The sequence below is a fragment of the Oncorhynchus mykiss genome, chromosome 28 (genome assembly GCF_057628025.1).
Source record: "Oncorhynchus mykiss isolate SJ-2025 chromosome 28, ASM5762802v1, whole genome shotgun sequence".
Lineage (NCBI taxonomy): Eukaryota > Metazoa > Chordata > Actinopteri > Salmoniformes > Salmonidae > Oncorhynchus > Oncorhynchus mykiss.
Genome location: NC_143049.1, coordinates 35,465,603 through 35,479,693, shown reverse-complemented (window position 1 = coordinate 35,479,693; position 14,091 = coordinate 35,465,603). Strand labels below are relative to the sequence as shown.

The following is a 14,091-nucleotide window of genomic DNA, read 5'->3' as shown; positions in this document are numbered from 1 at the left end:
GATCTCAGATCAGTGCAGAGAAGAGGAAGCCACAGTGTTTTAATGTTATCAACTATGCCAATGGTTCGGGTAAGCTGCTTAATAAGTAAGAAATTACAGCTCACCTAGGGTACTGAAGATGAAGATTGGGTACTGCAGTGAGGAACTGGTTCAGGTGTCCAACGCAAGGACCTTTCCTAAAATTGAAACAAACATATATTTTTTTATTTCACCTTTATTTAACCAGGTAAGCTAGTTGAGAACAAGTTCTCATTTACAACTGCGACCTGGCCAAGATAAAGCAAAACAGTGCGACAGAAACAACAACACAGAGTTACACATGGAATAAACAAGCGTACACTCAATAACACAATAGAAAAAAAGTCTATATACAGTGTGTGCAAATGGCGTGAGGAGGTAAGGAAATAAATAGGCCACAGTAGCAAAGTAATTACAAATTAACACTGGAGTGATAGATGAGCAGATGATGATGAGCAGATGAAGGTGTGTAAGTAGTGATACTGGTGTGCAAAAGAGCAGCAAAGTAAAATAGAACAATTTGGGGATGAGGTAGGTAGATTGGGTGGTCTATTTACAGATGGACTATGTACAGCTGCAGCGATCGGTTAGCTGCTCAGGTAGCTGATGTTTAAAGTTAGTGAAGGAAATGTAAGTCTCCAGCTTCAGCGATTTTTGCAATTCGTTCCAGTCACTGGCAGCAGAGAACTGGAAGGAAAGGCGGCCAAAGGAGGTGTTGGCTTTGGGGATGACCAGTGAGATATACCTGCTGGAGAGCGTGCTACGGGTGGGTGTTGTTATCATGACCAGTGAGCTGAGATAAGGCGGAGCTTTACCTAGCATAGACTTATAGATGACCTGGAGCCAGTGGGTCTGGCGACGAATATGTAGCGAGGGCCAGCCGACTAGAGCATACAGGTCGCAGTGGTGGCTGGTATAAGGCGCTTTGGTAATAAAACGTGGCACTGTGATAGACTGCATCCAATTTGCTGAGTAGAGTATTGGAAGGACTGTATTAGTCAAATGTGTCAACTCAATGAGCAGCAAACCTGCAGATCATACATCCAACTAGGCCCATGTGTGCCCCATGCCAATAGATATGGGACATCTATTGGCTAACACTCGGCCAGCAAGCTAGTTTGCTACTTTTGAATAATGCCTTGTCTGGTAGCTTCAATGTTGGGGAGAAGACTCGTCAACTCTTGGGCAGGGCGCAAGGATGCTCCATAACATTACACATGTTAGGATGAGATGAATCAGATATGAGGAGGTCAAAGTTGATACTAGTAGTACAGATGAAAGGGGGATATTCTAGTAGGAGCGAAATTGCACGCTAGCTAGATAAACTCTCGGCTAACCGTTGTAAGCATGCACACTTACCTGTGTAATCGCAGATCTCTTTGTAAGAAATGGCACCAGGTGCGTTGCTACGCAACAAATATAACGCCAACAACTTGATACACAGTTGTGTGTGAAATCTTTTTTTAAATCTTTTTTTTATACTAATCTACCAATAGGGGGCAGAGGGTAGAGAACAACAGATCATCCTTTTCAACCACACATCATTTATTACAGTAAAATATTTATACAATCCATTGATAGTACAAGAAAATATATAAATAAATGCACAAATACATGTTCAACTAAAGAAAATAAATACATACATAAAAATACATAAATAAATGTTTGACTAAAGAAAACAAAATAAAATAAAATGTTTTTCAACTAAAGATGCCAGTTTTGTGCAGCAAAAACAGCGCCTGATTAATACAGAACATACTCACATTTGTCGCAATGTTTCTTAGCTCATATATTCCACAAGATACATATTTAATCCTATAAAATATGAGTTCAAACTATTTTTTCCACACTGGGCAATTACGTCATACAGTGCTAAGGACCTCATTGGATGAGAATGAATAGACATTTAGACTCCTGCTCCGCTTCTTGCCAACATCGAGGTAGGAGAGAAATAAATAGTCAATCCACACCATAAAATGGAGCAATGGTATGAATCCCTTCACACAGGACTTGCAACTAAATGCTTACATTTGGGGAAATCTCAACACTGGTTTCCTTTGCCTGTATCCTCGTCATTTCATCAGCCTCACTGATTCAGGCAATCTGGATTGATGGGGACAGCCAAGACATATCTTTAACCAACAGATTAGGCAGTCGGAGTTGTCATAGATACCATCACCCTCCCCTTCCACAATTGAGTTTTGCTCCAGACAGGTGGGTCCACCCCAAAGTGATGACAGACACCCGTCTCGATCAATGTGAGAAGACTTGAAATATACAAGATGGCGGTGTACACGTTGTTGGATTACTTCACGGATCATAAAAAGTATTTATTTTAATAACAGTGCATTTAAAACAAAACAAAATGTAATGGATCCCCTTGCACCCTGGACAAGGACATTTTATGAGACTCCTGTTTCTACAAATAGAGAATGAGGACAGTATCACCAAACTAAGGTTGGTCTGAAATGTTCTGTGCTACACCAAAACAGTACCTAACCGGTAACTCCCAGTATATTACAGAAAAACATTGTTTTGATTCAATCACATTATCTGGTGTTACAATCTGTAGATAGAATTGAGATATTTCTGGTTAAAATGACAGTGTAGGACCTGGTCATTGGGTTCCGTGCGGTTCTAACGCCGGAACCAGATCCAGGTATTGATGAGCCAGAACGCCACGGTGGCGGAGTAGAGAATCACCTCTCGCTTGGAGCGCTCCTTGTTCTCCTCCTCCAGTAGCTGGAGACGTCGGTTCAGCTTCACAATCTGAATAAGAAAAATGAATGAATCAAAAAATTGATGATTCATCAGAACAGTTGATTCAGTCCATTTAAGTGAATGAAATGGATTTGAAAACTCCTTATAGAGACCATTATAATCTTTCTTCATTGGGAGAGTGTCAATTCCACATAAATTCAGGACATTCCCAAAATGTCATTTCCTGAACTGAAATGGAATTGACTCAATTTATACATTACATACACATCAGTGGTGGCTGGTGGCACTTTAAAAGGGGAGGACGGGCTCACAATAATGTCGAAGGAAATGAATGGAATGTGTTTGATACCTTTCCATTCACTATTATGAGCTATCCTCCCCTCACCAGCCTCCTCTGATACCCATTATGTGTTAGCTACAGTCATTCATTCGCTCAATATATCAATTGGAAGGTAATCAATCGTTTAATAAATATAATTGGATAGGAGGGCAACACAGGGTACAATGCTTTGACTACCTGTCGCCGTAGTGACGAGGCGTCCACTAAGCCTGAATCGTCAGGGGTCATGTCCATGTCGAGGGTCAAGTGACCAGCCCTACAGGAAAAAAAAAGAAGAACATATTTATAATACGACGGGAACATAAATGGATTTAACATATATGGAAAAGTTACATTTGAATGGTTACTGGCTGCAGTAAAAATGCGTTTCCCCTCCTGATGGACTGGATTTTCCTTGGTTAGTAACCGTGTAAATACTCAACTCAGAACATTTGAATGGTCTTTCAACTTTTAAAAAAAAAACAACGCAGTTTTAGTGGCGCTAAACACACCATCGCCACTCCGAGCTCAGCTTCATTATTGACAGGGTAAGTACAGGCTTTGTGCCAATACAGCTGTATTTGAGCTAACAGAGGCGATCATGAGCCAACTCTATGCAGTCTAATGCTATTCCATTAAAACACACACACACACACACACACACACACACACACACACACACACACACACACACACACACACACACACACACACACACACACACACACACACACAAACAAACTGTTGACAGTAGCTACGCACTACAGCCTACTTAGAGATAATAGATCTTTATCTCATCCTAGCTTAGAGTAAGCATGAGGCACACACTGACTACTCCTGAAGTATGCACTTACTAGCACCCTTTCTCACATAGATGTTATTAACAAGGGTGGAAACTCCTTCCAGTCGATGTTCACAGCAGTCTTATGCTTTAAAAACCTCTTAGGGAGAGGCGGGACGCAAATGTCTCAACTGGCCAATTGCCAGGGAAAATGCAGAGCGCCAGATTCAAATAAAATACTAAGATGTTATTAACAAGGGTGGAAACTCCTTCCAGTCGATGTTCACAGCAGTCTTATGCTTTTAAATCCATGACTGGGAGCGTGTAAGGAAAAAGGGTGAAAAAAAATATATTTCAGGATGCAATATTGTGCGTGGCTGAGGAGCTCAAGGGGGTCACCTGCGGTGGATGTCGACCTCCAGGACCTCGAGGACCTGCTGGTAGGCCCGGCGCGTGGTGCATTGGATATAGGACAACAACCCTCCAGCACTGTACTGTAGGTTCACCACATCCTCAGGGGTACACAGTGGGGGACAGGCACGGAGAGGGGGGGCGACGGGGGACAGGGTTACACTGAGAGAGAGAAGGGGGGGGGGGGGGGAAAGTAAGAGAGATGGAGATAAGGGAGGGATGGAGAATTGAAAGAAGGTAGAGAGATAAACAGAGGAAGAGGAAGTTTTTTTTTTACGAATCATGATCTCGCCGAAGTGGTGCTAAAAGTGGGAACAGGGAATCTAACCGGAAAATTATCTAATAAACACTGGTTATCTGCAAAATAGCCGCATTGAAAATAATTGTCATATACCTCCATGGTGTTAGCATGCAGCATATACAAATATTGTAAAAATGGGGACTTTCCAGAAAGGATGGGGCTGGGAAGGGTCTTTGACAGTGGGGGTGCGTGGACTTGTTAGTTAAGATTTGAAAGCCTTTTTGCCCCAAGAACCAAATGAAGTAGCTGGGCAGCGCACACGCAAGATCTGGTTCTGGGTGCTGAAATTAGGCATTTCATAACTACGAGAAAGAAAGCGATGAGTCTTCCAATGCTTCCCTCACACCTGGACTGGTGCTTACCTTACGTGGGTTCTGTTGGCCGGGCCGCTCTGGCGAATGCTGGTGGTATCGCTCACTGTGCGCTCCCTCAGCAACCGAGAGTGGACCTGTGGGGCACATCAGGGATGTATGATGGGATCGCTATATTTTCATTTTAGCCTTAGATTTGAAAGTGATAGGACTATTTCTGCCTAATTAGAAATGTAGTAACGGATAACTAGGAAGTAACTGACGGGGGGGGGGGGGGGGGGGGGTGTCCTTAGAGTAAGATACCAAACATACAGTATGAGGTCTACTCTTTATTTCCACTTTTTCTTTGGTCCAATTGGTAGGTACAGTCTTGTCTCATCGCTGCAACACAACCCAACCAAGCCGCACTGCTTCTTGACACAATGTCCAGTTAACTCGGAAGCCAGCCGCACCAATGTGTCGGAGGAAACACCGTGCACCTGGCGACTGTGTCAGTGTGCACTGCGCCCGGCCTGCCACAAGAGTCTCTAGTGCACGATGGGACAAGGACATCCCTGCCGGCCAATCCCTCCCCTAACCCGGACAACGCTAAACCAATTGTGTGCCGCCCCATGGGTCATGGCTGGCTGCAACAGAGCCTGGACTCGAACTCAGAATCTCTAGTGGCACAGCTAGCACTGCGATGCAGTGCCTCAGACCACTACGCCACTCGGGAGGCCTGGGTTGGTCTACTTACCCGCTGATTAGTGTTAGCATCGTAGCGTGACTAACAATGAAAAACCGGACCCTGGTTAGCATGCTCCAAATAGAAAAGCATTTTTTTTTGTAGAACATTTCGAACCATTTATGGCTCTGTGTAGTTCTAATGACATCACAACGTTGACACAAACTCACCCCCTGGTTGGCGTGGGCCTGTGGTGTGGAAGCCTGGTCCGTCTCCAGGGAGTCCAGGGAATGTTCGTTGAGGGTGAGGACACGTGGCGGCGCCTTCATGTCCAGTAAATCCACAGGAGGAATGGACTGGATCAGATCTAGGTCTCTGGGCCGGGAGTAACGGGAGTCCCCATCGTCCCCTGGAGATGGCGGAAGGAGGACAGTGTCATGTTCATTAGTCATCAAACGGAAGAAAACAGACTGAAACAGGGGAGGACTAGCTGGAATTGTCAGCACAATGACTCAACAGGCATTTGGACTGACCTACTGACAACCAGATGGCTCTGTCCAGGTTTCCCCACAGACAACCAGATGGCTCTCTGCAGGTTTCCCCACAAAACCACCCTGACACCCAGATGGCTCTGTCCAGGTTTCCACACAGACAACCAGATGGCTCTGTCCAGGTTTCCCCACAGACAACCAGATGGCTCTCTGCAGGTTTCCACACAGACAACCAGATGGCTCTGTCCAGGTTTCCCCACAGACAACCAGATGGCTCTCTGCAGGTTTCCCCACAAAACCACCCTGACAACCATATGGCTCCGTCCAGAGAGCAGACACCACTCACCTGCTATCAAAATCCTCTCTGGTACATGTATCATGTAGACCAGGGGCTCCAAAACATTTTCCCTCCTGCTTCACTTCCAGCATTGGGGAACATCCCGTGTCACGTCTATTCCCATACGCACAAGCATTGTTCATGACACAAACTGCTCACACCACTCATTGGCGTAAAGGTAGGTAGCATAGTGGTTAGAGCATTGGACTAGTAGCCGGAACGTTGCAAGATCGAATCCCCGAGCTGACAAGGTAAAAATCTGTCGTTCAGCCCCTGAACAGGCAGTTAACCCACAGTTCCTAGGCTGTTATTGAAAATAAGAATTTGTTCTTAACTGACTTGCCAACTGTAGATAAATAAAGGTAAAAATAATAACATTTGGCGCACGTGACAAATAAACTTTGATTTGATTCCCAAACCATCACAACTGGGTTGAGGTCGGGTGATTGCGGAGGCCAGGTCATCTGATGCAGCACTCCATCACTCTCCTTCTTGGTTAAATAGCCCTTATACAGCCTGGAGGTGTGTTGAGCTATTGTCCTGTTGAAAAACAAATGATGATCCCACCAAGCACAAACCAGATGGGATGGCGCTTCGCTGCAGAATGATGTGGTAGCCTTGCTGGTTAATAAGTGTGCCTTTAATTCTAAATAAATCACAGACGGTGTCACCAGCAAAGCACCCCCACACCATCACACCTCCTCCTCCATGCTTCACAGTGGAAAATACACATGCAGAGATCGTCTCACAAAGACACGGCGGTTGGAACCAAACATCTCCAATTTGGACTCCAGACTAAAGGACAAATTTCCACCAGTTTAATATCCATTGCTCGTGTTTCTTGGCCCAAGCAAGTCTCTTCTTCTTATTGGCGTCCTTTAGTAGTGGTTCTTTGCAGCAATTCCATCATGGAGGCCTGATTCACACAGCAACTGAACAGTTGATGTTGAGATGTCTTACTTCTACTCTGAAGCATTTATTTGGGCTGCAATTTCTGAGGCTGGTAACTCTAATGAACTTATCCTCTGCAGCAGAGGTAACTCTGGGTCTTTCATTCCTGTGGCGGTCCTCATGAGAGTCAGTTTCAAATCCAATCGTATTGGTCACATACACATGGTTAGCAGATGTTAATGCGAGTGTAGCGAAATGCTTGTGCTTCTAGTTCCAACCATGCAGTAATATCCAACAAGTAATCTAACAATTTCACAACAACTACCTTTTGCACACAAGTGTAAAGGAATTAATAAGTATATGTACATATAAATATATGGATGAGCGATGGCCATGCGGCATAGGCAAGATGCAGTAGATGGTGTAGAGTACTGTATATACATATGAGATGAGTAATGTAGGGTATGTAAACATTATATAAAGTGGTATTGTTTAAAGTGACAGGTGATAGTTATTACATCCAATTTTTTATTATTAAAGTGGCTAGAGATTTGAGTCTGTATGTTGGCAGCAGCCACTCAAGTAGGAAACAACATCTCCACCCCGCTAATCCTCAACACTGGGGCCCCACAAGGGTGCGTTCTCAGCCCTCTCCTGTATTCCCTGTTCACCCATGACTGTGTGGCCATGCACGCTTCCAACTCAATCATCAAGTTTGCAGATGACACTACAGTGGTAGGCTTGATTACCAACAACCAGTAACTTTTTTGGTTACTACATGATTCCATATGTGTTATTACATAATGTTGATGTCTTGACTATTATTCTACAATGTAGAAAATAGTACAAATAAAGAAAACCCCTTGAAATCAGTAGGTGTTCTAAAACTTTTGACCGGTAGTGTAAATTAATCAAAATATAAAAAAATGTTGGGGGGGAGGGGACTCCAGGAACGACTGACGTAGACCACACACTGCTCACCTGCTATCACGATCCTCTCTGGTACATGCATCATGTGGGGGGCCAGGGGCTGAGACAGCAGCCCATGTTGGTTTTCGGGGGCCACTTTGAGTGTGTCGGGGATGCGCATGCGCTGGCTGATACCCTCGGTGTACTCCAGCTCATAGTGGATCCGATTCATCTCTGCCTCTTCCGAAGAGGAAGAGGGGAAGGTTGCCACACTCATCCAGCCTTGTAATAACAACAAAAGCCTCAATAAATCAAACAATCGCTCATATGTTAACATTAGGTCCATGTATTTTGCCCTAAAAAAGGAATGCAATTTTCCATTTATATGCAATTTAACCAACTTTGTTGATAACAGGGCATTTGATATAACATAATGATTTCATGGTTTTATTGCATTCTACACATTATTGACATTCTTGTGCATTCCTGAAATGTTTAATACCAACTCATAATCAAATAATGATGACTGCATTTCTAAGTTAAATTATCATGTAGGCTACCATTTATGTGGGCTAACTAACATAGTACTGTTTTGTGTACTTATGGTTATTAATAGCCTGATACCTCTGCTTAATCCAAAACAAGCATGGTTTTATTTATACTGAACACAAATATACATGTAAAGGGTTGGTTCCATGTTTCATGAGCTAAAACAAAAAACACCAGACATTTTTCCATATGCACAAAATTCTTATTTATCTCAGATTTTGTGCACACGTGTGTTCACATCCCTGTTAGTGAACATTTCTCCTTCGCCAAGATAATTGATCCACCTGACAGGTGTGGCATATCAAGAAGATGATTAAACAGCATGATCATTACACAGGTACAATTTGTGCTGGGGACAATAAAAGGCCACTCTAAAATGTGCAGTTTTGTCACACAACACAATTCCCACAGATGTCTCTGTTTTTGAGTGAGCTAACAATTGGCATGCTGACTGCAGGAATGTCCACCAGAGCTGCTGCCAGATAATTGAATGTTAATTTCTCTACCATAAGCCGCCTCCAATGTTGTTTAAGAGAATTTGGCAGTATGTCCACCGGCTTCACAACCGCAGACCACGTGTAACCACGCCAGCCCAGGACCTCCACATCCGGCTTCTTCACCTGCGGGATCGTCTGAGACCAGCCACCCTGACAGCTGATGAAACTGTCTGAATAATTTCTGCACAAACTGTCTCAGGGAAGCTCATATTTTTTAAATAAATGTTTTATTTTATTTAACCTTTATTTATCTGTGTGCTCTTCGTCCTCAGCAGGGTCTTGACCTGACTGCAGTTCGGCGTCATAACCGACTTCAGTGGGCAAATGCTCACCTTCGAAGGCCACTATAGCACACTGGGGAAGTCTGCTCTTCACGGATGAATCCCAGTTTCAACTGTACCAGGCAGCTGGCAGACAGCGTGTATGGTGTCGTGTGGGTGAGCGGTTTGCTGATGTCAATGTTGTGAACCGAGAGTCTGATGGTGGTGGTGGGGTTATGGTATGGGCAGGCATAAACTACGGACAATGAGAACAATTGTATTTTGTCGATGGCAATTTGATAGATAACGTGACGAAATCCTGAGGCCCATTGTGGTGCCATTCATCCGCCACCATCACCATGTTTCAGCATGATAATGCACTGCCCCATGTCGCAAGGACCTGTACACAATTCCTGGAAGCTGAAAATGTCCCCGTTCTTCCATGGCCTGCATAGTCACCAGACATGTCACCCATTGAGCATGTTTGGGATGCTCTGGATCGATGTGTACGACACAGTGCTCCAGTTCCCGCCAATATCTAGCAACTTCTCACAGCCATTGAAGAGGAGTGGGACAACATTCCACAGGCCACAATCAACAGCCTGATCAACTCTATGCGTTGCATGAGGCAAAATGGTGGTCACACCAGAAAATTACTGGTTTTCTGATCCACACCCCAACTTCTTTTTGAAAGGTATCTGTGACCAACAGATGCATATCTGCATATATGAACTGTAACTAAAATCGTTGAAATTGTTGCATGTTGCGTTTATATTTTTGTTCAGTGTGCAAATGGAATTGTAAAGCAATTATGTGAGGGCTCCAGATCATTAATTATGGCTTAGTTAATGGAAAACTCTGCCACATTTTTCAACTGACCTGGTCTTGGCGATACTTTCTTTGTTCTCGATTTGGAAGAAAAGTGTATCTCATAAATGTCCCGGTCCAGATGCAAGTGGTTCTACAAAAAAAAAATAAAAAAATTCAGAAAGATGTTAAATCCATGTTTTGTACCGCATGAGGGGGTTCCTTGTCATTTTAGCTGCCTGCACATCTAGCATTTCCCAGCATCTTTACAGGAACTAGTTGCTTCTGTGACACCCCCCCGGCCACATGTAGATGACAGCCATCACACAGTGCGACCAAAACAAAGATATGCACACATGCCAGATGCCATTTCTCACTAGGTTTTATTGCATTCTATAAATAATTGACATTCTGGTTACCAACTCCTAATCATGTCATAATGACTTCATGCAAAATGAACACGTAGGCTACCATTTTAATTATGTATTTTTATAAACCTTTTTTAACAAGGCAAATCAGTTAAGAACAAATTCGTATTTATAATGACGTCCCTAACCCGGACTACGCTGGGCTATTTGTGTGCCGCCCTATGGGACTCCTGATCGCGGCTGGTTGTGATACAGCCCGGGATCGAACCAGTGTCTGCAGTGACGCCTCTAGCACTGAGATGCAGTGCCTTAGCCCCAGTGGCCTAACTGTTGTTTGTTTTCCTACTTATGGTAAATAATAGCCAGATACCTCATGCTTAAATCCTAAACAAACATGGACTGAAATGAGCTCGCAGTAATTGTTTTAACGTGCTATTCAGAATCCTCGGGACACGAAGTTGATATTGCAAATGGTTTAGGTAAGGGTTAATGTTAGGGTTTAGGACATGGACGTCCCAAGGATCCCAAGTAGCAATATCATTGGCTCAACTGCGTGGCTCAGACAGTGGATTACTTGACCATTACAGACAGTGAGCAATGACGCTGGAAAGCACCGTGTGGCTGTGATATTTGAGACTCGTATCAAACAATGACAACTAGTGTGAAGATAATACTAATTAGTTAACATTTTCAGTCTACCCCCATATCAGGCTAGCTAGCTATTTGAAAGTCTAAACAGGTAACGTTAGCTATATTGTTTCGACGCTTTGCCAACAGGGCATTCAGTCCTCGGCTGACTGGATAATTGTAAAACAAGCCAGACGAAATGTAGTTGTTGTTTTTTTGTTGCTAACGGTAAACGTAAACAAAGGCGTGCATGAAAAAAATAATTATTGTTGCAAGTAACTATAGCTAGCTAACGTTAACAGGCTTGGAAGTTAGCTACATACATTTTCTCACGACGGTGAAGGCGAAATATTCAGACACTTACCCGTTGTATTTTTATTCGTCGAAACTGCAGATTTCATTTAATTACAGTGTGTTTTATGTTCTCCTTGTGCTGCTTATCATCAACCAACCGCATGAACCTGTAGTAGTCGACACTACCGGGTAGGGGAGTACCGCATGAACCTGTAGTAGTCGACACTACCGTGTAGGGGAGTACCGCATTAACCTGTACTAGTCAACACTACCGGGTAGGGGAGTACCGCATGGACCTGTAGTAGTAGACACTACCGGGTAGGGGAGTACCGCATGAACCTGTAGTAGTCGACACTACCGTGTAGGGGAGTACCGCATTAACCTGTACTAGTCAACACTACCGGGTAGGGGAGTACCGCATGGACCTGTAGTAGTAGACACTACCGGGTAGGGGAGTACCGCATGGACCTGTAGTAGTAGACACTACCGGGTAGGGGAGTACCGCATTAACCTGTAGTAGACACTACCGGGTAGGGGAGTACCACATGGACCTGTAGTAGACACTACCGGGTAGGGGAGTACCACATCAACCTGTAGTAGTCGACACTACCAGGTAGGGGAGTACCACATTAACCTGTAGTAGACACTACCGGGTAGGGGAGTACCACATCAACCTGTAGTAGTCGACACTACCAGGTAGGGGAGTACCACATTAACCTGTAGTAGACACTACCGGGTAGGGGAGTACCACATTAACCTGTAGTAGACACTACCGGGTAGGGGAGTACCACATGGACCTGTAGTAGACACTACCGGGTAGGGGAGTACCACATTAACCTGTAGTAGTCGACACTACCGGGTAGGGGAGTACCACATTAACCTGTAGTAGTCCACACTACCGTGTAGGGGAGTACAACATGAACCTGTAGTAGTCAACACTACCGGGTATTGGAGTACCAGCTAGCTACGAAATGTTAGCATGTAGCTGTAGCGTCATTCATTCATTGTAGTAGTAATGGCAAACCAATCATTGTGTCAACGGTATAGTATCTTGCTATCTTCAAAAGTGCATTTCGAAATTAGCACATTGCTAGACATGACGTGACACGTTTCACTAACTGGTGTGAGTTTACATTAGTTCACTTAGTAGCCAAGTTACTAACATAACACATCTTTCAACTCTAGGACAAGAATCACATATACACTGAGCGTACAAAACATTAAGAACACCTGCTCTTTCCCTGACATAGGCTGACCAGGTGAATCAAGGTGAAAGCTATGATCCATTATTGATGTCACTTGCTAAATCCACGTCAGTCAGTGTTGATGAAGTGGAGGAGGCAGGTTAAATCATTATTTTTAAGCCTTGAGACAATTGAGACGTGGATTGTGTATGGGTGCCATTCAGAGGGTGAATGGGAAAGACTATTTATCCGTCCATTTTTTAACGGGTATTCTTCCTGGGATCCTGCAAAATTAAGGCAGTTTTACCATTTTAAAAACATTACAATACATTCACAGATTTCACAACACATTGTGTTCCCTCAGAGCTCTACTCCACTGCTACCGCATATCTACAATACAAAATCAATAGGTATGTGTGTGTGTATAGTGCATATGTTATCGTGTGTATGCATGTGCCTGGGCTCCCGAGTGGTGCAGCGGTCTAAGGCACTGCATCTCAGTGCTAGAGGTGTCACTACAGTCCCTGGTTCAATTTCAGGCTGTATCACATCCAGCTGTGAAGAACTGAAAAACTGCTGGGTTTGTCATGCTCAACTGTTTCCTGTGTGTAGCTAGAACCCAAAGGACACTCAGCCAACTTGGCATAACTGTGGGAAGCATTGGGGCGGCAGGTAGCCTAGTGGTTAGACCATTGGGCCAGCAACCAAAAGGTTGCTAGATCAAATCCCTAAGTTGACAAGGTAAAAATCTGTTCTGCCCCTGAGCAAGGCAGTTAACCCACCTAGGCCATCATTTTAAATAAGATATTTGTTCTTAACTGACTTGCCTAGGTAAATAAAGGTTAAATAAAATGACCTAATAATAAATACAATTCCCCCAATATGACCTCTGTCTCTCTTCCATCTTTTCTTCTTTCTCAGCATTTCAAAAGAAAAATACTTTTAACGACAGGAGGTAACACATCTGAAGAATGAGTATGGAACTACAGTGTGGACATTTGAACATAATACCTTGTAGTCACCCACCAAAAATATTCAAAATAGTATTGACAAGCCAGAAATATTGCTTGTTTGTAGGTGACCAAATACTTATTTTCCACCATAATTTGCAAATAAATTCATTACAAATCCTAGAATGTGATTTTCTGGATTTTTTTTCCTAATTCTGTCGTAGTTGAAGTGTACCTAGGATGAAAATTACAGGCCTCTCTCATCTTTTTAAGTGGGAGAACTTGCACAATTGGTGGCTGACTAAATACTTTTTTGCCCCACTGTACATTAGCAGCTACAGATTGTTCAGACAGAATCTACCATTAGTCAAAAGGTCAAAGTCTACAGTTTTCAACTCAAG

The 14,091-nt window shown here is 43.6% G+C and overlaps 1 protein-coding gene across 2 annotated transcripts; it reads right to left on the bottom strand.

Annotated features, from left to right (window-relative positions):
* Window positions 1-1,545: 1,545 nt before the first annotated feature.
* Window positions 1,546-12,005, bottom strand: LOC110509061 (mitochondrial fission factor homolog A). 2 transcript variants are annotated; one of them, XM_036966786.2, is made up of 8 exons: window positions 11,627-12,005; window positions 10,340-10,421; window positions 8,227-8,436; window positions 5,757-5,935; window positions 4,914-4,999; window positions 4,239-4,412; window positions 3,257-3,335; window positions 1,546-2,787 (listed from the first exon to the last, which is right to left on the bottom strand). In XM_036966786.2, the coding sequence occupies exons 3-8, from the start codon at window positions 8,429-8,431 to the stop codon at window positions 2,656-2,658; spliced, it is 855 nt and encodes a 284-aa protein (XP_036822681.1). In that variant the 5' UTR covers window positions 8,432-8,436; window positions 10,340-10,421; window positions 11,627-12,005; the 3' UTR covers window positions 1,546-2,655. The 2 variants fall into 2 exon arrangements, with proteins under 2 accessions (XP_036822681.1, XP_090081322.1); XM_090225196.1 differs by lacking the exon at window positions 4,239-4,412 and having other exon boundaries at window positions 11,627-11,820.
* Window positions 12,006-14,091: the final 2,086 nt, after the last annotated feature.